Raw genomic sequence first — 27371 nt, forward strand, 5'->3', positions numbered from 1 at the left:
AAGGTCGTTGCCCAAGTTGTGGAGGTGTTGTTGTACAGGTCGAAAAATTCTCAAGGCAAAGTGGTCACGGAAAATTGTGGTCATGGAAAACTGCGATAAGAACACGACTCGCGTCTACTCCAAATCACTGCCTTTGTCCATCTCCTCCCTACCGTCTTCTTCCATCTTCTCAACCTGTCTCCTCCCTTCTTCTCTCTGTTTACTTCTTCCCCTACTCCCTTCTTCACCTTGCCCTCTCTTCTCCCATCCTTCCCCTTCGTCTCCTCCCTTCCTTCTTTTCCCTTTGAGTCCCCTTTGGGGGAGATTTTATATATTTACTACCCATCCCCTGCCATGCGTTGCTGTGGCCCACATGGGGGTTCTGTGTGGGAGGTTTGGCCCAACTCTATCATTGGTGGGGTTCAGAATGCTCTGTGATTGAACTATAAATCCCAGCAACAACTCCCAAATGTCAAGATTCTATTTGCTGGATCAGTCCAACAACCACCATGTCAGACTACAAAGAGAAGCCATTGAAATCCACAAGCATGTGGACAATTTCAACAGAAAGGAGGAAACCATGAAAATGAACAAAATCTGGCTACCAGTATTAAAAAACTCAAAAATTAGAACAGCAAAACAACAGAGAGGAAACAAACAAGGACATCTAATCACCTCTCAACATAAGATTGCTCCAGGCACTGCCAGGCCATCAAATGCTAATCAAGGTGATCAGTTGAAACATTCACACCTAGCTCCAGCAGTCAAGAGTCCTTTGTCCCACCCTGGTCATTCCACAGATATATAAACCCTTTTTCCTATTTCCAACAGACCTCACTACCTCTGAGGATGCTTGCCATAGATGCAGGTGAAACGTCAGGAGAGAATGCCTCTAGAACATGGCCGTATAGCCTGAAAAAACCTACAACAACCCAGTATTTCTTGTTTCTTTGCCAGTGTTGATGGGGGGATTGTGTGGTTTGCCTACTCTGGAACATGCAACATAGAATTGTCCTTCTTTAGGGGTCCTTTCCAAATCTATGATACTATATCTCTCTGTGTGTGAATAAATTCAGAAGTTTTGCAAGCCATATTAAAAGTCATTTGTGGGGTTCAGAATGCTCTTTGATTGTAGGTGAACTATAAATCCCAGTAACTACAACCCCCAAATGTCAAGGTCTATTTCCCCCAAACTCTATCTGTGTTCATATTTGGGCATATGGAATATTCGTACCAAGTTTGGTTTAGATTCACCATTGAGTCCACAGTGCTCTCTGGATGTAGGTGAACTACAACTCCCAAACTCAAGGTCAATACCCACCAAACCCTTCTAGTGCTTTCTGTTGGTCATGGGAGTCCTGTGTGCCACGTTTGGTTCAATTCCATCATTGGTAGAGTTCAGAATGCTCTTTGATTGTAGGTGAATTATAAATCCTAGCAACTACAACTCCCAAATGTCAAGGACTATTTCCCTTAAACTCCATCTGTGTTCATATTTGGGCATATGGAATATTCGTGCCAAGTTTGGTCCAGATCTATCATTGTTTGAGTCCACAGTGCTCTCTGGATGTGGGTGAACTACAATTTCCAAACTCAAGGTCAATGTCCACCAAACCCTTCTAGTGTTTTCTGTTGGTCATGGGAGAACTGTGTGCCAAGTTTGGCTCAATTCCATCGTTGGTGAGGTTGATTGTAGGTGAACTATAAATCCCAGCAAGTATAACTCCCAAATGATGAAATCAATTTTTTGAGTGAAGGACATACATTGGGTTGTTAGGTGTCTTGTGTCCAAATTTGGTGTCAATTCGCCCAGTGGTTTTTGAGTTAAGTCAATCCCACAAACGGACATTACATTTTTATTTATATAGATTGCAGCACTGCTGTGTGTCTTTGCTTGTGAACAATTATATTCCAAAAATATATTGCGTGTTATCGGATTTGAGCATCCGCAGATAGTTGGTGAAGAGCGAATACCCTTTTAGTCCACCCAATTCATTTACTTCCCCTTCTTTTCCTCCTTCCAGTTCCTTTGCTTGAAGAACATCCGGACGTTCCTCAAAGTGTGCCACGACAAATTCGGCCTCCGCAACAGCGAACTCTTCGACCCCTTCGACCTTTTCGACGTGCGGGATTTCGGAAAAGTGAGTGGCTTTCGTTCCTCTTTGTGTAAAAGAACGAGACAGAATGCATGTGTTTCCCAGCCTTGTATCACTTGCTTACACGCGTCAGATTGTTGGGTTTGCATCACGGTTGTACCTCCACTTGTCCAGTCTTCTGTGTGTCCAAGATGGAGCGTTTCATCCGGTCTCAACCACTGATTGAGATTTCAGGTTTTAGCCTACCACTTTTGGACTCTTACTTGCTGAGGTGTAGATATTAGAAAGCGATTTCTTCATGTATATCGTTGGCATGCTGGCTGATATCCGAACAGAGGTTGGGCCGGAGATGTCACTGCCTTGGTCCTTTCATTATAGGTTGCTACTTTCCGGCGGATGTCAGGTAGTGCAATGCCAGCTAAACAGTATAATTTGTCCAGTGGTGCAGGACGTACACAACTTGTGATTATTATGTTTTTGTCGTGCCAGGAGCGCTATTTCTGGTGTGAGAGAATTGGCCGTCTGCAAGGATGTTGCCCAGGGAACTCCCGGATGTTTTGATGTTTTTATCATCCTTGTTGGAGGCTTCTCTCATGTCCCCGCATGAGGAGAGCTGGAGCTGATAGAGGGAGCTCATCCGCCTCTCCCCGGATTCGAACCTGCAACCTGTTGGTCTTCGGTCCTGCCGGCACAGGGGTTTAACCCACTGCGCCACCACTACAACTTGTGATAATGTGGCATGTCTCATTGATAGACACACCCATTGTTTTAACATGGTGAGATGTATTCTACACTGGGCTTGCATATTCAGCAACAGAGTAACCAAGCACAAGGGCAGATGTATTCACTGTGTCTGGTTGTGATCCCCAGGTTGTGCCAGTCAGCATTTGTATGATGTTATTTCTAGCACCCACTTTTTGCTTGATAATCAAACAGTGCTTCTTGTAAGACCAGCGTAACTCCCAGGTATTTGGGTGTCCTGCTATGCTCCAGTGGGATTCCTTCCCAGGAAACCCTCAGAGCTCGAGATGCTCATCTGTTCTGAAGATGAAAAGTACATGCATGTGTTTTATATGGATTAAGAATCAGTTGGTTTTCCCTGTAATAGGAAGTAAGAGCACCTAAAGCTTCAGAGAGCTTCTGTTCAACCATTTCAAAGCTCCCTGCTTGAGTGGTGATGGCATGATCGTCGGCATAGATGAAACTTTCTGTCCTTTCTGGCAGTGGCTGATCATTTGTGTAAATGTTTAACATGGATGGAGCAAGCATGCTCCACTGAGGCAGGCCGTTCTTCTGTTTCCACCATCTGCTTCTCTGGCCATAGAACTCAACAAAAAAGCTCCTGTTTTGTAGCAGATTTCCTATGAGGTGGGTGAGGTTGTAGTCCTTTGTGATATTATAAATTTTTATCAGGAACAAGAAATGATTTACAGTATTATAAACTGCTGACAGGTCTATGACAGGTCTACAATCCTCTATCATAAATTCCTCTGGACTATTACGGCAGCATTGTTGTGTCCAACTTTGCAACCTGGAGCTTCTTGGTCTGGGCTATGTTAACCATCTATATCTAGTACTTGTAATAGTAATTGTTGTTGTTTAATAAGATAAAAAAGATGTGGTGCTATGACTTTCCTCAAGCTTAGACCACGTTCCTATTGAGGCAGCCTAGAATTGTAGGAGAGATAGGAGCTTGAGGGAAAGAAACTGTCAGTTGGGACTTTGTTTTGTAACCGCACTGTATGCTTTGAAAAATAAAGCCTTCCCACTCTGTCTGTGAGGTAATTCCTTCGCCAGAAAGCAGCAGATCATGACATTGGCTTCCTATTGAGGCAGCCTAGAATTGTAGGAGCTAGAGGGAAAGAAACTGTCAGTTGGGACTTTGTTTTGTAACCGCACTGTATGCTTTGAAAAATAAAGCCTTCCCACTCAGTCCGTGAAGCAATCCCTTGCCAGAAAGCAGCAGATCATGACATCGGCTTCCTATTGAGGCAGCCTAGATTTGTAGGTGAGGTAGTAGCTCAAGGGAAAGAAACTGTCAGTTGGGAGTTTGTTTTGTAACCACACTGTATGCTTTGAAAAAGAAAGCCTTCCCACTCTGTCCGTGAAGTAATTCCTTCGCTAAAAAGCAGCAGATCATGACATTGGCTTCCTATTGAGGCAACCTAGATTTGTAGGAGAGGTAGGAGCTCGAGGGAAAGAAACTGTCAGTTGGGACTTTGTTTTGTAACCGCCCTGTGTGCTTTAAAAAATAAAGCCTTCCCACTCTGTCAGTGAGGTAATTCCTTCGCCAGAAAGCAGCAGATGACGACATCGGCTTCCTATTGAGGTAACCTAGAATTGAAGGAGAGATAGGAACTCGAGGGAAAGAAACTGTCAGTTGGACTTTGTTTTGTAACCGCACTGTATGCTTTGAAAAATAAAGCCTTCCCACTCTGTCCGTGAAGTAATTCCTTCGCAAGAAAGCAGGAGATCACGACATTGGTTTCCTATTGAGGCAGCCTAGAATTGTAGGAGAGATAGGAGCTCGAGGGAAAGAAACTGTCAGTTGGGACTTTGTTTTGTAACCTCACTGTATGCTTTGAAAAATAAAGCCTTCCCACTCTGTCCGTGAAGTAATTCCTTTGCCAGAAAGCAGCAGATCATAACATTGGTTTCCTATTGAGGCAGTCTAGAATTGTAGGAGAGATAGGAACTAGAGGGAAAGAAACTGTCAGTTGGGACTTTGTTTTGTAACCGCACTGTATGCTTTGAAAAATAAAGCCTTCCCACTCTGTCCGTGAGGTAATTCCTTCGCCAGAAAGCAGCAGATCATGACATTGGCTTCCTATTGAGGCAGCCTAGAATTGCAGGCGAGATAGGAGCTCGAGGGAAAGAAACTGCCAGTTGGAACTTTGTTTTGTAACTGCACTGTATGGTTTGAAAAATAAAGCCTTCCCACTCTGTCCGTGAAGTACTTCCTTCGCTAGAAAGCAGCAGATCATGACATCGGCTTCCTATTGAGGCAGCCTAGATTTGTAGGTGAGGTAGTAGCTCAAGGGAAAGAAACTGTCAGTTGGGACTTTGTTTTGTAACCGCACTGTATGCTTTGAAAAATAAATCTCTGTATATAAGTGCTTTAGGAAGGCAAGGCCCTTCGAGCTGGGTTTCTGAGCTTCTCAGGAAACTATGCAAAATTGCAATGTTCAGGCTAATGGCCGCGGCAACATAAAAGCAGCTCCTCGCGTACTCTTTAATTTGGTCGCGTAATGAGATGTGGTGTGTATATAAATATGGATCCGGCTCTTCCGAGCGAAACACAGGGACTTTCTCAAATCCAAGAGTCTGGGCTTCTCTTCCAAGGAAGCGTAATTCAACCCGCTCGTAAACGTCGTATAAAGACCCCCTTTATCACAGTCCCCCTCCTCGGTCCCCCTCTCCTTTTGAACTTGCCAGGAAGAGGCTTTAAGACCACGATTTTAATGACTCTGCAGATTTGCAGTGAAATCCTGGAAAGGGAGGTTGAGTCACAGGAGTCAGCAGGAAAGAAAGGATGGCTGGCCAAGAAATGTCTGCAACAACTCAGCCCCTTTGTTGAGATGCCTTTGCTGATATGTGTCCCTGACATACATTTCATAGAACCTTAGATTTGGAAGGCACCCCAAAGGTCATCTAGTCCAGCCCCATAAAAGGATACACAATATAATCCTTCCCAACAGATGGCCAACTTCTTGAAAATTTATAGAATCTTAGAGTTGGAAGGGACCTCAAAGATCATCTAGTCCAAACCCATAAAATTATACACAATATAATCCCTCCTAACAGATGGCCAACTTCTTGAAAATTAATAGAATCTTAGAATTGAAAGGGACCCCAAAGGCCATCCAGTCCAACCTCATAAAAGAATACACAACATGATCCCTCCGGACAGATGGTTAACTTCTTGGAAATTAATAGAATTCTAGAGTTGAAAGGGACTCCCAAAGGCCATCCAGTTGGAAGGGACCCCAAAGGTCATCTAGTCCAACCCCATAAAAGAATACACAACACAATCCCTCCCAACAGATGGCCAACTTCTTGAAAATTAATAGAATCCTAGAGTTGGAAGGGACCTCAAAGGTCATCTAGTCCAACTTCATAAAAGAATACATAACACAATCTCTGTCAACAGATGCCAACTTCTTGGAAATTAATAGAATCCTAGATTTCGAAGAGACCCCAAAGGTTATCCAGTCCATAGAATACACAATATGATCTCTCCCAACAGATGGCCAACTTCTTGAAAATTAATAGAATCCTAGGGTTAAAAGGGACCCAAAAGGTCATGCAGTCCAACCCCATAAAAGGATACACAATAGGATCCCTCCCGACAGATGCCAACTTCTTGAAAATTAATAGAATCCTAGAGTTGAAAGGGACTCCCAAGGGCCATCCAGTCCAACGTCATAAAAGAATACACAACACAATCCCTCCCAACAGATGGCCAACTTCTTGGAAATTAATAGAATCCTAAAGTTGAAAGGGACTCCCAAAGGCCATCCAGTCCAACTTCATAAAAGAATACACAACACGATCCCTCCCAACAGATGACCAACTTCTTGAAAGCTAATAGAATCCAGGAGGTGAAAGGGACCCCCAAAGGCCATGTAATCCAACCCCAACTTCTTGAAAATTAATAGAATTCTAGAGTGGGAAGGGACCTCAAAGGTCATCTAATTCAACCCCATAAAAGAATACACAATGTGATCCCTCCTGACAGAAGGCCAATTTCTTGGAAATTAATAGAATCCTAGAGTTGAAAGGGATTCCTAAAGGCCATCCAGTCCAACCTCATAAAAGAATACACAACACAATCCCTCCTGACAGATGGCCAATTTCTTGAAAGCTAATAGAATCCAGGAGGTGAAAGGGACTCCAAAGGCCATCCAGTCCAATCCCATAAAAGAATACACAATGCGATCCCTCCTGACAGGGCCAACTTCTTGAAAATTAATACAATCCTAGAGTTGGAAGTGACCGCAGATGCCATCTAGTCCAACCTCACAAAAGAATACACAACACAATCCCTCCCAACAGATGGCCAACTTCTTGAAAATTAATAGACTCCTAGAGTTGGAAGGGACCCCAAAGGCCATACAGGAAGACATCACTGAATCCCTCCTGACAGATGGCCACCCAATCTCTATTTGAACTCTTCCAAAGACTCCATCCACATCCATTATATCTTGAATGTTTCCATCTTGAAAGTCCATAAAATCCTAAATTCCTAGAGTTGCATGACTTCTACAATGTCGAGGGATCCTCAGTGTGTTTCATGGGATCTCTCATGTCCTGTCAATGCGCCTCCTCCGTCTGTCTGTTTGCAAGAGGAGGCGGGGAAGGAGAAAACGAAACAACCCAGGAATGCTGTTAATTGGAAATGGTAGAGGTTGGCAAACAAAGCTGGCTTCCCGCCTCCTCTTCCACCCACCGCTCATCCCTCGGCAGAGTAAACAGCTTTCTGGAGTCTCTTTGAGCCCTTGCTTCCACAGGAAGGCCAAAGCGATCCAGCTTTTGTCAGGCTTGGAAACATTGACTGTTTGGGACTACAGTTTACTACTGCTATTACTACTACTACTACTACTACTACTACTACTATATCTCTTTGCAATTGTTTGAATAATGTGTATAAGGATCACTTTACACCCAATTCTATCCTTGGTGGGGTTCAGGATGATCTTTGTTGTAGGTGAACTATAAATCCCAGCAACTATAACTCCCAAATATGGAGGTCCATTTTCCCCAAACTCCACCAGTGTTCCCATTTGGACATATTGAGTATCCATGCCAAATTTGGTCCAGATCCATCATTGTTTGAGTCCTCAGTTCTCTCTGGATGTGGGTGAACTACAACTCTCAAGCTCACAAAATCCTTCCAGTATTTTTTCTTGGTCATAGGAGTTCTGTCCGCCAAGTGTCATTCAATACAATTGTCGGTGGAGTTCAGAATGCTCTTTAATTATAGGTGAACTGTAAATCCCAGCAACGACAACTCCCAAACAACAAAAACAATCACCCCCTATTGAGTCCCTTCAAGGCATGGGGGTTGGATGTGGGAAGTCTGGCCCAATTCTATCATTGGTGGAGTTCAGAATAATCTTTGATTGTAGGTGAACTATAAATCCCAACAACTACAATCACCCCCTAGCGAGTCCCTTCAAGACATGGGGGTTGGATGTGGGAAGTCTGGCCCAATTCTATCATTGGTGGAATTCAGAATTTTCTTTGATTGTAGGTGAACTATAAATCCCAGCAACTACAATCACCCCCTAGCAAGTCCCTTCAAGACATGGTGGTTCTGTGTGGGAAGTCTGGCCCAGTTCTGTCTTTGGTGGACCTCAGAATGTTCTTTGATGGCAGGTGAACTATAAATCCCAGCAACTACAACTCCCAAATGACAAAACCAATCCTCCCAACAGCCCCACCAGTATTCAGATTTGGGTGTATTGGGTATTTGTGCCAAAATTGGTCCAGTGAATGAAAATACACCCTGCATATCAGCTATTTACATTGTGATTCATAACAGTAGCAAAATGACGGTTATGGAGTCGCAACGAAAGTAATGTGATGGTTGTGGGTCACCACAACATGAGGAACTGCATTAAGGGGTCACAGCATTCAGAAGGTTGAGAAATACTGGTTTACATGGAGATAAAGTCAGGTGAAGAGCCTGGCCCTGAAGTGTCACAGCATTAAAAAGGTTGTTGTAGGTTTTTCCGGGTTATATGGCCATGTTCTAGAGGCATTTTCTCCTGACGTTTCGCCTGCATCTATGGCAAGCATCCTCATAGGTAGTGAGGTCTGTTGGAACTAGGAAAGTGGGTTTATATATCTGTGGAATGACCAGGGTGGGACAAAGGACTCTTGTCTGCTGGAGCTAGGTGTGAATGTTTCAACTGACCACGTTAATTACCATTTGATGGCTTGGCAGTGCCTGGGGGCATCTTTTGTTGAGAGGTGATTAGATGTTCCTGATTGTTTACTCTCTGTTGTTTTGCTGTTGTAATTTTAGAGTTTTTAAATATTGGTAGCCAGATTGCTAATCAAGGTGGTTAGTTGAAACATTCACACCTAGCTCCAGCAGACAAGAGTCCTTTGTCCCACCCTGGTCATTCCACAGATATATAAACCAAATTTCCTACTTCCAACAGACCTCACTACCTCTGAGGATGCTTGCCATAGATGCAGGCCAAACGTCAGGAGAGAATGCCTCTAGACCATGGCCATATAGCCCGAAAAAACCTATGACAACCCAGTGATTCTGGCCATGAAAGCCTTTGACAATACAATGTGATGGTTGTGGGTCATCACAACATGAGGAACTGTATTAAGGGGTCACGGCATTCGGAAGGTTGAGAAACACTGGTTTACATGGAGATAAAGTTGGGTGAAGCGCCTGGCCCTGACGGATCGCAGCATTAAAAAGGTTGTTTAAAAAGCTGTTCAGCAGTGGAACTCTCTGCCCTGGAGTGTGGTGGAGGCTGGAGCAACACAGGGTTTTGTAGGTCCTAACCAGAAGCTAAGTTTCAGGTTGGACTCTTGGACTGTGCAAAGCTGCGATCATAAAACCAAACACATGCAATTCTTCTTTTGCAAACAGAGACTTCTGCCTTTGCACAGTTGAGCGAACACGGGGACTCTCTTGCCCATTCATTTCTTGCCTTTTCTATATTTTTGGGGGTGCAAACGCCGTCGACTTTTGAGCGTTTTCAACTGGAAACATCTGTGCCGAGGCTTGCACCTGCTGGCCTGTTTTGAGTCAACTTCTCAGAAGTGAAAATAAATCAAAATCCACTCAAAATGGCCACGGTGTGCTGCTAAGAAAACCTTTACCTCTGCCGTGGCCTTGTTTCTAAAGAGGCCTCTAAGGAGATTAGACCCCGCATTCGCCGGATTACACCCAAAGTCCCTTGATTTAATTCATCCCATTGCCAGACGGATCATAGACCAGGTTGCTGTGAGTTTTTCGGGCTGTATGGACACATTCCAGAAGCATTCTCTCCTGACGTTTCACCCACATCTATGGCAGAGGTTGTGGGGTCTGTTGGAAACTAGGCAAGAAGGGTTTATATACTTGTGGAATGATGTCCAGGGTGGGAGAAAGAACTCTTCTCTGTTGGAGGCAAGTGTGAATGTTGCAACTGACCACCTTGATTAGCATTGAATGGCCTTGCACCTTCAAAGCCTGGCTGCTTCCTAATTTTAAGTTTATATACTTGTGGAATAATATACAGGGTAGGAGAAAAAACTCTTGTCTGTTTGAGGCAAGGGTGAATGTTTCAATTGGCCACCTTGATTAGCATTGAATGGCCTTGCAGCTTCAAAGCCTGGCTGCTTCCTGCCTGGGGGGAATGCTTGGTTTATATACCTGTGGAATAGTTTCCAGGGTGGGAGAAAGAACTCTTTGTCTGTTGGAGGCAAGTGTGAATATTGCATTTGGCCACCTTGATTAGCATTGAACAACCTTGCACCTTCAAAGCCTGGCTACTTCCTGCCTGGGGGAATGCATTATATACTTGTGGAATAATATCCAGGGTAGGGGAAAAAAACTCTTGTCTCTTGGAGGCAAGTGTGACTAATGCAATCGGCCACCTTGATCAGCATTGAACAACCTTGCAGCTTCAAAGCCTGGCTGCTACCTGCCTGGGGGGAATGCTTGGTTTATATACCTGTGGAAGAATGTCCAGGGTGGGAGAAAGAACTCTTTGTCTGTTGGAGGCAAGTAGGAATGTTGCCATTGGCCACCTTTATTAGCATTGAATGGCCTTGCAGCTTCAAAGCCTGGCTGCTTCCTGCCTGGGGGGAATGCTTGGTTTATATACCTGTGGAAGAATGTCCAGGGTGGGAGAAAGAACTCTTGTCTGTTGGAGGCAAGTAGCAATGTTGCAGTTGGCCACCTTGATTAGCATTGAATGGCCTTGCAGCTTCAAAGCCTGGCTGCTTCCTGCTTGGGGGAATGCTTGGTTTATATACCTGTGGAATAGTTTCCAGGGTGGAAGACAGAATTCTTTGTCTGTTGGAGGCAAGTAGGAATGTTGCCATTGGCCACCTTGATTAGCCTTGAACTGCCCTGCATCTTCAAAGCCTGGCTGCTTCCTAACACCTCCCAACAAATGATTCCCCAGGTTTTGAAGCTGCAAGGCTATTCGGTGCTAATCAAGCTGGCCAATGGCAACATTCACACTCACTTCCAGCAGACAAGAGTTCTTTCTTCCACCCTGGAGATTATTCCACAGGTATAAATACAGTCCACTTGCCTAGTTTCCAGCCTGGGGGAATCCTTTGTTGGGAGGTGTTAGGAAGCCACCAGAAAGCAACCAGGCTTTGAAAGTACAAGACTGTTCAATGCTAAGCAAGCTGGCCAATTGCAACAATCCCACTTGCCCCAAACAGACAAGAGTTCTTTTTTCCACCCTGGACATCATTCCACCCCAATTGCTTCGTTACCAACAGACCTCATAACCTCTGAGGATGCCTGCCATGGATGTGGGTGAAATGTCAGGAGAGAATGCTTCTAGAACTTGGCCAGACAGCCTGGAAATCTCATCACAACCCAGGATCATAGACTCATAGTTTTAGGTACAGGCCATGCCCACATGTCAGATATCACTTCGGAAGTACAGATTTAACTAATTTTAATATGGCTTGCAAAACTTCTTTGAAATGTTTGCACAAGCCTAGTCAATGCCATTGGACATATGTCGGAAACGGGAAGGCAACACTGCCCAAAGGCTGCTTTTGGTGCTCTACTGTTTGTCAAATCAATTCGGCGTAATGCGTTCAGATGACACACTTGTACATTTTCCTTGGAAATGATACGAGAAGGTAAAGCTTGCCAACCGCATTCCCCTTCAGGGCCCGGATCCTTCCGCCTTGTGACTCTAACCCCATTTTTTCTGCCTGGGGGGCTGCAAAGAATCAGCCATGGTTGCCTTGGGCATGATGGCTGGCCCCGAGACATCCCTGTGGCAAAACCCACAGCAAGAGGGGAAGATGGAAGTCAGTAGAAACTGTTCTCTGTGTAGTTGATGCTTGGACTGAGCAATATGCTACGTTTTGCTGCAGAAATAAGCAGTTTATACAGCTTCAGAGTCTGGCATCTCCTTCTATGAAGGTTTTTAAACAGAGGCTGGATGGCCATCTGTTGAGAGGGTTTGCATTGTGTCTTCCTGCACAGCAGGGTGGGATTGGAATGGATGACTTTCGGGTTCTCTTTGAGTTTTACGATTCTATGGAGACCTTCAAACAGAGACTGGATGGCCATCTGTCGGGAGGGCTTGCATTGTCCCTTAGTGGGTTTGCACTGGATGACTTTTGGGTTCTCCTTCAGTTCTACGATTCTATGGAGGCCTTTAAACAGAGGCTGGCCATCTGTTGGGAGGGCTTGCATTGTGTCTTCCTGCACAGCAGGGTGGGTTTGCACTGTATGACTTTTGGGTTCTCTTTGAGAGTTACAATTCTATGGAGACCTTTAAACAGAGGCTGGATGGCCATCTGTTGACATGGCTTGCATTGTGTCTTCTTGCACAGCAGGGTGGGTTTTTCACTGGATGACTTTTAGGTTCTCTTTCAGTTCTACGATTCTATGGAGGCCTTTAAACAGAGGCTGAATGGCCATCTGTCGGGAAGCCTTGTATTGTGTCTTCTTGCACATCAGGGTGGGTTTGCACTGGATAACTTTTGGGTCTTCCTTCAGTTCTACGATTCTATGGAGGGCTTTTAACAGAGGCTGGATGGCCATCTGTCGGGAGGGCTTTCATTGTGTCTCCCTGTACAGCAGGGTAGGATTAGAATGGATGACTTTTGGGTTCTCTTTAAGTTCTATGATTCTATGGAGGCCTTTAAACAGAGGCTGGATGGCCATCTGTCGGGAGGGCTTGCATTGTGTTTTCCTGCACAGCAGGGTGGGTTTGCACTGGATGACTTTTGAGTTCTTTTTGAGTTCTACGATTCTATGGAGGGCTTTAAACAGAGGCTGGATGGCCATCTGTTGAGAGGGCTTGCATTGTGTCTTCCTGCACATCAGGGTGGATTTGCACTGGATGACTTTTGGGTTCTCTTTGAGTTTTACGATTCTATGGAGACCTTTATACAGAGGCTGGATGGCCATCTGTCGGGAGGGCTTTGATTGCACATTCCTGTATGGCCGAAGCGGGTTGGACTGGATGACCTCTGGAGTCAGTGGAGTATTTCAGATTCTGTGATAAGGTGTGTTCAAACAGTACAAGTGAGCACAACAAAGGCTTTTTCAGATCTTAGTGCAACAGCTAAAAAATGACACATTGCTTTAGTATTTCGAATGCTACCTTTGCTCTCCTCTTGTTCCCAGGTGGGTTGAGCTATGATCTTAGGGAAAAAAGGCATTTCAATTAACCCACTGCACATCAGAGACAGAATGGGGAAAAAAACCAGATTTTTCGTCTTTGGGGCTGTGCATTGGAACCGTTTCACTGAGCCTCCAAATTCCTTGGGAACATCTGGTAATTATCTTTGTCCCGAGGCTGAGCAGAGAGCAAGGCAGAAGAAAAGTAATTAACTTATAAAGGGGCTAATTAATGCATATATTTAGATATATTATTCTCCCTCTCCATTGCCCAGCTGTTGGAAAGTTAGGTGTCCTATTAAATCCCAAAATGGTCTGGAAAATGGCCAAAGAGCCGTTGTAATTGTCGCAACGGACCTCTCTCCGCAATCCGCAAATATGGTTGCAAGCTGGGCAGATGCAGAGAATGCTGTGGATGGAGCCTGTCTTGATTTCAGGAAGGCCTTTGACAAGAGTAAGCAAACCCCAATGTGGAGTAGGCAAGGATACTATAAGGTGGACCTATAATTGGTTAAAGGACCAAACCCAAAGGGTGCTTCTCCCCAATGGTTCCTCTTCTTCATCATAGAGCAGCGGTTCTCAACCTAAGGGTCGCGACCACCCGAGGGGTCGTTGGGCCATTTTTGGGGGGTCGCGAAGCTGCCTTGGTTGGCCCTGTCCCTGCCAAAATGGCTGCTGACCCTTGCAGTTTGGGCAAGGGAGGGCTGCCCCCCATGCCTTTCTGAGTGTGGAAGGGCGCGGGGGGGGGGGGGGAGGCGGAGGGCTGCACTCACGGAAATTTCTTCCCGCTCCCCGCGCACCCTTCCGAGCTCTGATGGCAGGGGAGCTATACATCTCAGTAGCCGTGGTCTGTTTCCCCCAAACTCTACCAGTGTTCACATTGGGGCATATTGAGTATCCATGCCAAGTTTGGTCCAGATCCATCTTTGTTTGAATCTGGATGTAGGTGAACTACAACTCCAAAACTCAAGGTCAGTGCTCACCAAACCCTTCCAGTATTTTTCGTTGGTCATGGGAGTTCTGTGTGCAGTGTACCAAGTTTGGTCCTATTCCATCACTGGTGGAGTTCAAAATGCTCTTTGATTGGAGGTGAACTATACATGCTAGCAACTTCAACTCCCAAATGTTAAGGTCTATTTTCCCCAAACTCCAACAGTGGTCACATTTTGGCATATTGAGTTTTTGTGCCAAGTTTGATCTAGATCTATCATTGTTCGAGTCCTTATTGCTCTGTGGATGTAGGTGATCTACAACTCCAAAACTCAAGGTCAATGTCCATCAAACCCTTCCAGTACTTTCGGTTGGTCATGGGAGTTCTGTGTGCCAAGTTTGGTTCAATTTTATAGTCGGTGGAGTTCAGAATACTCTTTAATTGTAGGTGAACTATACATCCCAGTAACTTCAACTCCGAAATGTCAATATCTATTTTCCCCAAACTCCACCAGTGTTCATATTTGGGCATATTGAGTATCTGTGCTAAGTTTGGTCCAGATCCATCCTTGTTTGAGTCCACTGTGCTCTCTGGAGGTAGGTAAACTACAACTCCAAACCCCAAGCTCAATGCCCACCAAACAGTTCCAGTTCTTTCTGTTGGTCATGGGAGTTCTGTGTGCCAAGTTTGGTTCAATTCCATCGTTGGTGGAGTTCAGAATGCTCTTTGATTGTAGGTGAACTACAAATCTCACCAACTACACTCCCAAATGTCAAGGTCTATTTTCCCCAAACTGCATCTGTGTTCACATTTGGGCGTATTGAGTGCTTGTGCCAAGTTTGGTCCAGGTCCATCATTGTTTGAGTCCACTGTGCTCTCTGGATGTAGGTGAACGACAACTCCCAAACTCAAGGTCAGAATGCTCTTTGATTGCAGGTGAACTATAAATCTCATCAACTACAACTCCGTAATGACAAAATCAATCCCCTTGCAACCCCACCAGCATTCAAATTTGGGCATATCAGGTATTTGTGCCAAATTTGGTCCAGTGAATGAAAATACACCCTGCATATCATATATTGACATGACGATTCATAACAGTCGCAATATGACAGTTATGAAGCAGCAACTAAAATAATGTTATGGTTGGGGGGTCACCACAACATAAGGAACTATATTAAGGGGTCGCCGCATTAGAAAGATGGAGAGCCATTGTTATAACATGTCCTTGACTCCCATCATATCTGAATAGATTTTTTTTGTTGTGTCAGGAGTGACCTGAGAAACTGCAAGTCGCTTCTGGTGTGAGAGAATTGGCCGTCTGCAAGGACGTTGCCCAGGGGATGTAAGATGGGACTCCCAAATAATGATTGTCCATGGTTAGATTGTAATGAAGGTTTTCTGGGAGTGACTCTGCATGGCATTGAGCTCTCCATGGTGCTGAAAGGAGTATGGAGGGCTCCATAGCGCCGAATGCATTGTGGAGCTCTCCATGGTGCTGAAAGTATCGTGGGAGCTCTCCATGGTGCTGAAAACACTTTATGACGTCTGAGATAAAGTCTCTAGAGCAGGCATGGGCCAACTTGGGCCCTCCAGGTGTTTTGGACTTCAACTCCCACCATTCCTAACAGTCTCAGGCCCCTTTGGGCTCTAGAAAATCCACTGACATGAAAGTGGTCGTATGCCATTCTTAATATCAGAGGAATGGTTGAATCCGATGTTCGCAGGAGAAAACAATACCGAATCTACACAAAATGAAAGAGGCGGATACGGAGGAGAGGAAGGATCAGACGGCGGCCATAAAAGCCTTTTTTGCATTGGGGAGGAGATGTTCCAATTATCCCCGACAAAGTGCTCTGGTCTTTCTGCATTAGAGGGAACATGTCTGCGGAGTTCCCTCGAGGGCAGGGAAAATGGTGACCTAAAAGCACGCCTCCCTCTCCTCCCCCCAGCTCTTAAAGAATCCTGTATTATGTCAAGCTCGTTGGAAAGCTATTTTAGTGATGTGCAGTGAGCTTTGAAAAACCTTGCAATCAGCAATGTCTAGAGAAGAGTTCTCTCTTGGCCAAGAAGAGCAATGGCCACATGACGTTCTTTACTCATGTTCAATTTGTGGTCTATTAAGACCAAGCTATAAGCCAGGTGTCACCCATCCTATATCTCTGCATTTCATTTTTATGCCAAAGTGTAGTCCCGTACATTTTTCCCAAACAGAGGATATCTCCAGGCAACAGAGGCCAGGCTACCTCTATGCAGATACCCTCACGCATTGACTTTACAAACTGCATGTCTATTCAATGCTTGGTAATTGCAACATCTACTCTTGCATTATGTTATTCCACGGTGATACACACACACATATACATACATACACTCCACTTGCTTCATGACCTCCAAGCAAATACCCTCACTGATTGACTTTGTAAACTTCATGACTACTCAATACTAAACAAGCTTGGTAATTGCAACATCCACTCTTGCTTTACATTATTCCACATCACATACATGCACCACTTGCTTTTTGATCTCTATGCAAATACCCTCACTGATTGACTTTGTAAACTTCATGGCTACTCAGTGCTAATCAAGCTTGGTAATTACAACATCCACTCTTGCTTTACATTATTCCACAGTGATCTATCTATCTATCTATCTATCTACACACACATGTACCACTTGCTTTTTGACCTCTATGCAAATACCCTAACTGATTGACTTTGCAAACTTTATGGCTACTCAATGCTATTCAGGCTTGGTAATTTCAACATCCACTCTTGCTTTACATTATTCCACAGTGATCTATCTATCTATCTATCTATCTATCTACACACACATGCACCACTTGCTTTTTGACCTCTATGCAAATACCCTCACTGATTGACTTTGCAAACTGCATGGCTACTCAATGCTATTCAAGCTTGCTAATTTCAACATCTACTCTTGTGTTACATTATTCCACAGATACACACACACACACACCACTTGCTTCATGATCTCTATGCAAATACTCTCACCAACTGACTTTACAAACTGCATGGCTACTCAGTGCTTGGTAATTGGAACATCTACTCTTGCATTACATTATTCCACAGGGAATACAGACACACACACACACACTGCGTGCTTCATTACCTCTATGCAAATACCCTCACTGATTGACTTTGCAAACTGCATGGGTACTCAGTGCTATTCAAGCTTGGTAATTTCAACATTCACTCTTGCTTTACATTATTCCACAGGGATGGGTGGATGGATATATATATATATATATATATATATATATATATACACACACACACACACACACACACATGTATACACACACACACACTCCGCTTGCTTCATGACTTCTATGCAAATACCCTCACTGACTGACTTTGCAAACTGCATGGCTACTCAATGCTATTTAAGCTTGCTAATTTCAACATCTACTCTTGTGTTACATTATTCCACAGGGATACACAGACACACACTCCACTTTCTCCCATCCTGGACAGTCTGCAGATATATATACATTCCACTTTCCTCACTTCCAACAAACTTCTGAAGAAGCCAGCCATAGATGCAGGTGAAACATCAGGAGAGAATGCTACTGGAACATGGCCACACAGGCCAAAAAACTCACAGCAACCCAGTGATTCCGGCCATGAAAGCCTTCGACAATTCATTAGCTTCTTAGTGAGAATATGATAATCCAAAAAGCCTTATGTCCCTCAGGGCCCGGCTCTTCGCCAGGCTTTATATCTCCCTATCTGAGCTGGCTTGGGCTCTGGGGTGCTCAAGAGAGGCCCTTCTCTTGTTCCTACCATTGCATAGAATCATAGAATCCTAGATTTGGAAGAGACTCCCAAGAGCCATCTGGTTGTTTGCTTGGAATAAAACTCCTGCTCAGAGGTAGCAGCGGGGGTAAAACACTAGAGTTATCCACATTCTTGTATCTCCGATTCCCAGTGCCGTCTTGCGTTGCCTCCCAATGGGTTGAGGAGAGCGCGAGATGCATTTATTAAAAAACTCTTCCCTTGCCTTTGAGCGCTATCGACCATTTCAGGTTGACTGCTTCGAAACAGCAGGATGTCTTTCAGCTGTCAGAAGCATCCGGCTAAACTGTGGTGGAGGGCAAATAGATCACAATTAAATCATTGTCACGTACATATTTTTTACATAAAGAAATTCCACCCTTCTGTCGGCGTAACATCGGAAAATATGCTGTGCGGATTATTCATGGTGGTTGCAAATCTACTGAGATGGCATCGCACATCTAGTGTGCAAATCCCTGCGGAGTCTCGCAGGTTTCCAATATCTTTCTTCAGCTGAGAGTCTCCAGCAGTTATTACACATACATACATATATACATACATTATAATGTCTGCGTCAGCAGGAATGGTTGAGCCGCAAAACATCATTTTTCATAATTTGGAGATCACTTAGCACCCCAGAACTGTTGCTCGCTGTTATCCAATCACTTTTAATGGGAGTCTACTCAACTGGTCTCTCTTGTGATTTTGACCTCATATATATATACATCTCCCTCCAATGTGTCCTCCATCTCTGAAGCCAAGAAAGAACAGTGGATCAAGCTGATCACAGAGGTCAACATGGGCAGGAGCAGCCAGAAGGCGTGGAGGTTGCTAAAACAGCTGAGCCATGACCCTTCACAAACTAATACCCATGCCAACATAAAGGCAGATCGGATAGCACACCAACTCTTGAAGAATGAGGAACCCAACCTTACCACCAAAGTAGGAAAGAAACCAATAGCCAGACAACCAGAGACTGAGAACAACAACCTTCATGAACCCTTTACGTCTACTGAATTGGACATGTCTCTCAATAAATGTAAAAATGGCAAAACAGCTGGCCTGGATGATCTACGGATGGAACAAATCAAGAACTTTCGCCCAAAAGCAAGGTGCTGGCTGCTGGAGCTGATGAACAACTGCACTGCATCCTGTCAGATCCCCAAAATCTGGAGGAAAGCAAGAGTCATCGCCATCTTGAAGCCAGGCAAAGACCATAATGATCCAAAAAGCTATAGACCAATCTCCCTGTTGTGCTAACTCTACAAAGTTCTGGAGAGACTAATTTTGCATAGAATTATGGAAAAAATAGACCCCTGTCTGATCCCACAGCAAGCTGGCTTCAGAAAAGGCAAAAGCTGCACATTGCAAGTGCTGAACCTGACTCAGCACATAGAAGATGGCTTTGAAAGGCAGCAGATCACAGGAGCTGTCTTCATAGACCTGTCAGCGGCTTATGAGACTAAATCACCACCTCCTCCTGAGAAAAATTTAGAATATCGCAAAGGACGACCACCTCACCCGCCTCATAGGAAGCCTGCTACAAAACAGGAGCTTTTTTGTTGAGTTCCAGGGCCAGAGAAGCAGATGGCGGAAACAGAAGAATGGCCTGCCTCAGGGGAGCGTGCTTGCTCCATCCATGTTCAACTTCTACACAAATGACCAGCCACTGCCAGAAGGAACAGAGAGTTTCATCTATGCTGATGATCGTGCCATCACCGCTCAAGCAGGGAGCTTTGAGATAGTAGAACAGAAGCTCTCTGAAGCTCTAGGTGCTCTTACTGCCTATTACAGGGAAAACCAGCTGATCCCTAATCTATCTAAAACACAGACATGTGCTTTTAATCTCAAGAACAGACAAGCATCCCGAGCTCTGAGGATCACCTGGGAAGGAATCCCACTGGAGCATTGCAGCCCACCCAAATATCTGGGAGTCACTCTGGACTGTGCCCTGACGTACAAAAAGCACTGCCTGAATATCAAGCAAAAGGTGGGCGCTAGAAACAATATCATACGAAAGCTGACTGGCACAACCTGGGGATCACAACCAGACACAGTGAAGACATCTGCCCTTGTGCTATGCTACTCTGCTGCTGAGTATGTATGCCCAGTGTGGAACACATATCACCATGCTAAAACAGTGGATGTGGCTCTTAATGAGACATGTCACATTATCACGGGGTGTCTGTGCCCCACACCAATGGAGAAATTACACTGTTTAGCCGGTATTGCACCACCTGACATCCGCCGGGAAGTAGCAGCCAATAGTGAAAGGACCAAGGCAGGGACATCTCCAGCTCATACCTTGTTTGGGTATCGGCCAGCACGCCAACGACTTAAATCAAGAAATACTTTTCTAAGATCTACAGAGACACTCGCTGGAACACCTCAGCAAGCGAAAGTCCAAAAGTGGCAGGCTCAAACCAGTGGCTGATACCAAATGAGACACTCCACCCTGGGCACACAGAAGACTGGGCGACTTGGAAGGCGTTGAACAGACTGCGCTCTGGCACCACGAGATGCAGAGCCAACCTCAAGAAATGAGGCCACAAAGTGGAGTCAATGACATGCGAGTGTGGAGAAGAGCAAACCACTGACCACCTGCTGCAATGCACCCTGAGCCCTGCCACATGCACAAGGGAGGACCTTCTTGCGGCAACACCAGAGGCACTCCAAGTGGCCAGAGACTGGTCAAAGGACACTTAATCAACTACGAAACTTGCAAATTTTGTGTTTTGTCTGTCTGTCTGTCTGTTTGTTTTGTTCTGTTAGAAATGTAATACAATTGACTGGTTGCCCTGACACGACAAAATAAATATTGTGCTATGCTAATAATATAATATATTGTATGTATATATATCTTGTAAGCCGCTCTGAGTCCCCTTCGGGGTGAGAAGGGCGGCATATAAATATAGTAAATAAATAAATAGCTTTCAATAGCGTAGCTTGGAAACTCTACAACATCTGGAGGACTGCCTAGTTCCCAACCCTACTTTCAGATTCACCACAAAAGTATGCAATCTTGTAGACCTATCTGGAGAAGTATGTTTACTGCTTTGCTCAAACACGCCTTTCTGGATTTGCTATTTGCATTGTTTGGACATGCTCAAGGTCTGGAGATGTTAAGCCACCATCGGGTTGAGCAATAGACCAAGAATCCCTTGCAAAAACCGTAGCCATTGTGGATGTTGATCTGTGCAAACACTAAAGTTATGTCTTTCTTGCATGGGGAAAATTGTCTCGTGCGCTTCCTTATGGTATTTATTTTTGGGTGAAGGAGTAAATCATTCTCATGGTGGACCGCCAGCTTCCTCCTAAAGAGTTGTTGGGTCTTAAAGGGACAGTCTTCCACATTCTGGTATTAGGAAGGTTAGGAAACGTCCTAATACCAGACGTAATAACGTCTGTCGTTTTGATAGATCCTTAAAAGTTGGAAGTAAAACCCAGAGCGGAGATGGGAGCTTCCAGCCCAATTGAGCCTGAGCTTTACTCTTTTCGGCAGCTTTTTCTTTGTGAAATCACCAATTTCCCTTTTTGGATGAGACTGGAAACCCTGCTGCTCTCCCTCGGCTCACATTGTTCCCATTACACTCCAAATAAAACAAGGCCGAGCAACGCTTCAAAGAAGACCCACCTTGTTTCCCTCCGATCCTCTCTGAGACGTGCCAGGTTTGTCTTTGCTCAAAGCAGCGACCGGATTCTGCCTGTCTTTTAAATTTGGTGCACACTTTTAGAACATTTTCGTCTCCCTGCTTCCCATCAATTCTGCCTTGCAGCAGAAGTTGGGTGAGTGATATGACTGCCGCAAAAGGCAAAGGAACAGTGGGGCGCCTGCCGATGCATCGTTTTAATTGTCTCCCGAAAAGAGGAATTATTATTTGCTGGTTTTGAATGTAGTGCAAAAGTCACTCTTTTCCAGCAAGGAAAGAGGAGGATAGTTTTTTGCAAATGAAGGACAATATCCAATTCATTGTTTGTGGGGAGTAACATTGCTCCCAGTTTGAACATCAAACCGTACTAGAGATTCCTAGACAGCATTTCCATTATCTTTGTGACTAATCTCTCCTTTTTGGGCAAGGTGCCGTACACCAGAGCAGGAACACCTCTGGCCCTAAACACCACACCAGCTTAGTAATATCAGCAAGCAGTTTATTGAAGAATATATTAATTATTTATTTATTTACGACATTTATATGCTGCCCTTCTCACCCACAGGAGTAAAATTAACAAAATCCTGGGGATCACAACCAGACACAGTGAAGGCAACTGCCCTTGCGCTATGCTACTCTGCTGCTGAGTACGCATGCCCAGTGTGGAACACATCTCACCACGCTAAAACAGTGGATGTGGCTCTTAATGAGACATGCCGCATTATCACGGGGTGTCTGTGTCCTACACCACTGGAGAAATTACACTGCTTAGCCTGACATCCGCCGGGAAGTAGCAGTCAATAGTGAAAGAACCAAGGCAGTGTTTGGGTATCAGCAAGCACGCCAATGATTTAAATCAAGAAATACTTTTCTAAGATCTACAGAGACACTCGCTGGAACACCTCAGTAAGCGAGAGTCCAAAAGCGGCAGGCAAAAACCTGGAACCTCAGTCTGAACTTAACTCAGGCCAAGGCAAATCCCCATCCCCATTGTCAACAGACTCATTTCCATCAGGAAATTTGGCTGATACCAAATGAGAAACTCCCTCCTGGGCACACAGAAAACTGAGCGACTTGGAAGGCACTGAACAGACTGCACTCTGGCACCACAAGATGAAGGTGGTGCAGTGGGTTAAACCCCTGTGCTGGCAGGACTGAAGACCCGACAGGTCGCAGGTTCAAATCTGGGGAGAGGCGGATGAGCTCCCTCTATCAACTCCAGCTCTTAATGCGGGGACATGAGAGAAGCCTCCCACAAGGGTGATAAAAACATCAAATAATCTGGGCATCCCCTGGTAAACGTCCTTGCAGACGGCCAATTCTCTCACAGCAGAAGCAACTTGCAGTTTCTCAAGTCACTCCTGACAACAACAAAAAAATAAAAAACCACGAGATGCAGAGTCAACCTGAAGAAATGGGGCCACAAAGTGGAGTCCACAACATGCGAGTGTGGAGAAGAGCAAACCACTGACCACCTGCTGCAATGCAACCTGAGCCGTGCCACGTGCACAATGGAGGACCTTCTTAGAGCAACACCAGAGGCACTCCAAGGGGCCAGATACTGGTCAAAGGACATTTAATAGAATACCAAGTCTGCAAACCCAATGCCAACAAACCCAGGCCCACCATCAGAAACATCATCCTTATTCCCATCAGGAACATCAGACACAAGCACAGCCTGAACAGGCCGACATATGACAGTGGGTTAAATCTGTCTGTGGAAGTGGGCATGCCAGCCACACACATACATAAACATTTTCACTTTTATTACGGGTATAGATAGATGATTATATGGTTTTGATAAAACACTGACTTACAAGAATGCTATAAACCAGGGGTCCTGAACATGAGGAAGAACTTCCTGACTGTGAGAGCCGTTCAGCAGTGGAACTCTCTGCCCCGGAGTGTGGTGGAGGCTCCTTCTTTGGAAGCTTTTAAGCAGAGGCTGGATGGCCATCTGTCAGGGGTGATTTGAATGTAATATTCCTGCTTCTTGGCAGAATGGGGTTGGACTGGATGGCCCATGAGGTCTCTTCCAACTCTTTGATTCTATGATTCTATGATTCCTCAAACTTTTAAAACAGAGGGCCAGGTCACAGTCCTTCAAACTGTTGGAGGGCCGGATTATAATTTGAAAAAAACATGAATAAATTCCTATGCACACTGCATATATTTTATTGGTAGTACAAAAAAAAACCCCTTTAAAACAATACAATAATGAAAACAAATATAAACTTATTAGTATTTCAATGGGAAGTGTGGGCTGATGAGATAGGATTATTGTTGTTGTTGTTCTTGTTGTGTGCTTTCAAGTCATTTCAGACTTAAATTGACTCTGAGTAAGGGCCGGGTAAATAACCTTGGAGGGCCGTATGCGGCCCCTGGGCCATAGTTTGAGGACCCCTGCTGTAAACAAACAAGGAAACTCTATGTAAAAAAAAAAAGTCAAAACACCTTAAATTCCAACAAACACAAAACTGGGAGAAACATCTAAGACTCAAAGAGCCGAGTTGTTTAATGTGACGGAAACGTATCGAAATGGATTTGTCCCAGATTTGACGCGGTGCTTTCCGTTCCTTGGTTACAAAGGAAATAGATGCATGGTGCATTTCTGCAACGGCGCTTTTTCCTCCGTTCCCAACACTCGTGTGCTTGTAATCTGTTGGTTAATTTTCTCAAACGCCTCCGACCCAAAGGGCTAGGAACCATTTTTTTAAAGAAAGCGAGGCTATGAAGAAGTTGTGTGTTTCCTATTTTTCCACCTGATAGATTGGTATTTTGGGGGTAGAAACCTTTGGCGTTGGCTGCGACCCAGCGATGGTTGCTGGCGTTTGTCGGGTATTTATTTTCCGGACGGAAAAATACAGCCCCATCAGCTGGATTTTTATCATTTCTCCTCTCGGATCCGCGAAAGCATCCGTTTATACCCCTGCGCCCGAGATCGGTTTATTTTTGTTTCACTCGATCAAGTTTTATTATGGTTCGATGCCGAGATTTAATCATACGGAGCCCGTGGCGTCGTCGGGTTGTGTGCGTTGCTGCGAAATAGCATCTCGAGGCACTTTCTTGTTTTACAAGTTGATCTTTTCTTCCAGGATGTCATTTGCGGCTCAAGAGAAACGGGAGCCGTAAAATCCCAGAAAGATAAAAGGAGGGAATTGGGATTTCTCCATAGCTGTGTATTGATGTTTCTTTTATCAGAGTTTATATCCATACGACACGATTACAGGATAGGATGATTTTCTGTCTCTGTTGGGAATAATGTTCTTAGGTTTTGCAAAGATGCGCCAAATTGCAGATATGAGGTTGCGGTGGTGCAGCTGTTGAATCTGTTGAACTAAAGGTTGGCAGTTCAAAGCCACGGGTCAGGGTGAGCTCCCACCGTTAGCCCTAGCTCAGACATGGGCAAACTTTCTAACTTGGGGGCCCCATACTAGCACTCCCTGCTCAGAGGAAGGAAGGGAAGGGAGAAGGAAAGAGAGAAGGAAGAAAGGACAAAAGGGAGGAAGGGAAGGATGGAATGAGAAAGAGTGAGAGAGGGTAGGAAGGAGGAAAAAGGGAAGGAAGGAAAGACAAAAGGGAAGGAAGGATAAAAGTGTGGAAGGGAAGGAGGAAGGAAGAAAGGGAGGAAGAGAAGGATGGAATGAAGGAAGAGAAGGATAAAGGAAAGAGAGAAGAAAGGAAAGACAAAAGGGAAGGAAGAAAGGAGACAGAGGGAGAGAGGGAAGGAAGGAACGACAAAAGGAAGGAGAAAGGGATGAAAGGAGAAAGGGAAGGAAGGGTGGGAGGGAAGGAGGAAGGAAGGGAGGAAGAGAAGTATGGAAGAAAGGAAAGAATGAAGGAAGGGAAGGATAAAGGAAAGAGAGAAGAAAGGAAAGACAAAAGGGAAGAAAGAAAGGAGACAGAGGGAGAGAGGAAAGGAAGGAACGACAAAAGGGTGAAAGGAGAAAGGGATGAAAGGAGAAAGGGAAGGAAAGGTGAGAGGGAAGGAGGAAGAAAGAAAGGGAGGAAGAGAAGTATGGAAGAAAGGAAAGGATGAAGGAAGGGAAGGATAAAGGAAAGAGAGAAGTAAGGAAAGACAAAAGGGAAGGAAGGAACGTGGGAAGGAAGGAAGGAGGGAAGGAAGGAAGGTCAAAAGGAAGGAGGGAAGGAAGGAGAGAGGGAGAGAGAAAGAAGAAGGTAAGGAAGGAGGGAGGGAGGGAGAGAAGAAGGAAGGAAAGATTAAAGGAAAGAATGATGAAAGGGTGGAAGGGAAGAAGAGGGAGGGAAGGAGGAGGGAAAGAGAGGAAGGAAGGAATGATGAAAGGTTGGGAGGGAAGGAGGAAGAAAAGAGTGAAGGAAGGAAGAATGAAAGAGTGGAAGTGAAGGGGAAAGAGGGAGGAAAAGAAGAAGGAAAGAGAGAAATAAGGAAGGATAGGATGGTGAGAGATAGGAGGGCCTGAGAAAAGAGCCCAAGGAACTGCATCCAGCCCTTGGGCCTGGGTTTGCCTATACCTGCCCTAGCTCCTGCCAACCTAGCAGTTCGAAAACATGCAAATATGAGTAGATCAATAGGTACCGCTTTGGTGGGAAGGTAGTAAAGGCGCCATGCAGCCATGCTGGCAACACGACCTGGATGTGTCTACAGCAACCATGCTTGCAACACAACCAAGAAGTGGTCATACTCTCCAAGGTGAATACTCTTCATTCTCTCCAAGAATCATGCTTTGGATGGTATGGTCATACTCTCCAAGGTGGAGCTTAGTCCATTCGCAAGATTGCTCTTGATTTAGAAGTGCCGGGCAAGAGACCAAAGGGATGACCAAAGCAACACTGGCTGGACACGTTGCACAATGATGTGACGACTTTATTATGGTCCAAAGACCCTTATTTCACTGTAAGTGTACAAGGTATGCACTCTTGTTCTTATGTACCTTGCTCCCCAAGTGCCCTGTCCATCCATTATGTTGGGCCTTTCCACGCACAAAACTATCTCAAGAACTTGACTGTGGCTAAATACCATTGTCTGTTTTCCAAAGCACGGTGTAATGTGCTCCCGACTGAATGGCTTTAGCTATCTAATTTCCACTCTGAGTCCAAACTCGGTGTGCCAAAACTTCAGTTCCGACTCTATAGAGTCGTGGTCTAGAATTACGGGAAAAGGAACGTCTCTAAATTCCTCCTCACTTAATAGCCTTTTGGAAGCAGTTGTATTCCAAGATACATTTTGATCCAACCTAGGTGTTACTGGCCTAATGATAATCTCATCAACATTTAAAAAATTAATCACATCGCACCATCTACAGGGAATGGCAATCGATACCCTCTCTGAAATTTCCTTCTCCGCGTTGCTTCCTTCTGCATATTTTTGTTGTTATTTCACAGCTCGGGGCAGCTGATGGCTCAATTAGTTTGATTGCTTTAGCGTAGATTTTTCCTGCCACGTTGGATCTCTGCTGATTAAGCCCTCCAGTTCCTAACGATTGCGCGCTTTTAATTTTGTCACTATCGATGGACTGAAAGATGCCTTTTTTGGGTGAATGGAAAAGAATAAGATGCCTTCATGACTCTGTAGAGGGGATGGAAGCACCGATTTGA

The 27371-nt window shown here is 44.9% G+C and overlaps 1 protein-coding gene across 4 annotated transcripts in view; it reads left to right on the top strand.

The window, feature by feature from the left end:
• VAV2 (vav guanine nucleotide exchange factor 2) overlaps nucleotides 1–27371 on the top strand; it is a 130345-nt gene that overhangs the window by 18776 nt on the left and 84198 nt on the right. For all 4 annotated transcript variants that reach the window (XM_060757461.2, XM_067471823.1, XM_060757463.2 and 1 more), the window contains exon 2: nucleotides 2004–2120. In XM_060757461.2, coding sequence (XP_060613444.2) covers nucleotides 2004–2120 — 117 coding nt within the window. The remainder of the gene's footprint in view (nucleotides 1–2003; nucleotides 2121–27371) is intronic.

Source organism: Anolis sagrei, chromosome 11 (genome assembly GCF_037176765.1).
Source record: "Anolis sagrei isolate rAnoSag1 chromosome 11, rAnoSag1.mat, whole genome shotgun sequence".
NCBI classification, from domain to species: domain Eukaryota; kingdom Metazoa; phylum Chordata; class Lepidosauria; order Squamata; family Dactyloidae; genus Anolis; species Anolis sagrei.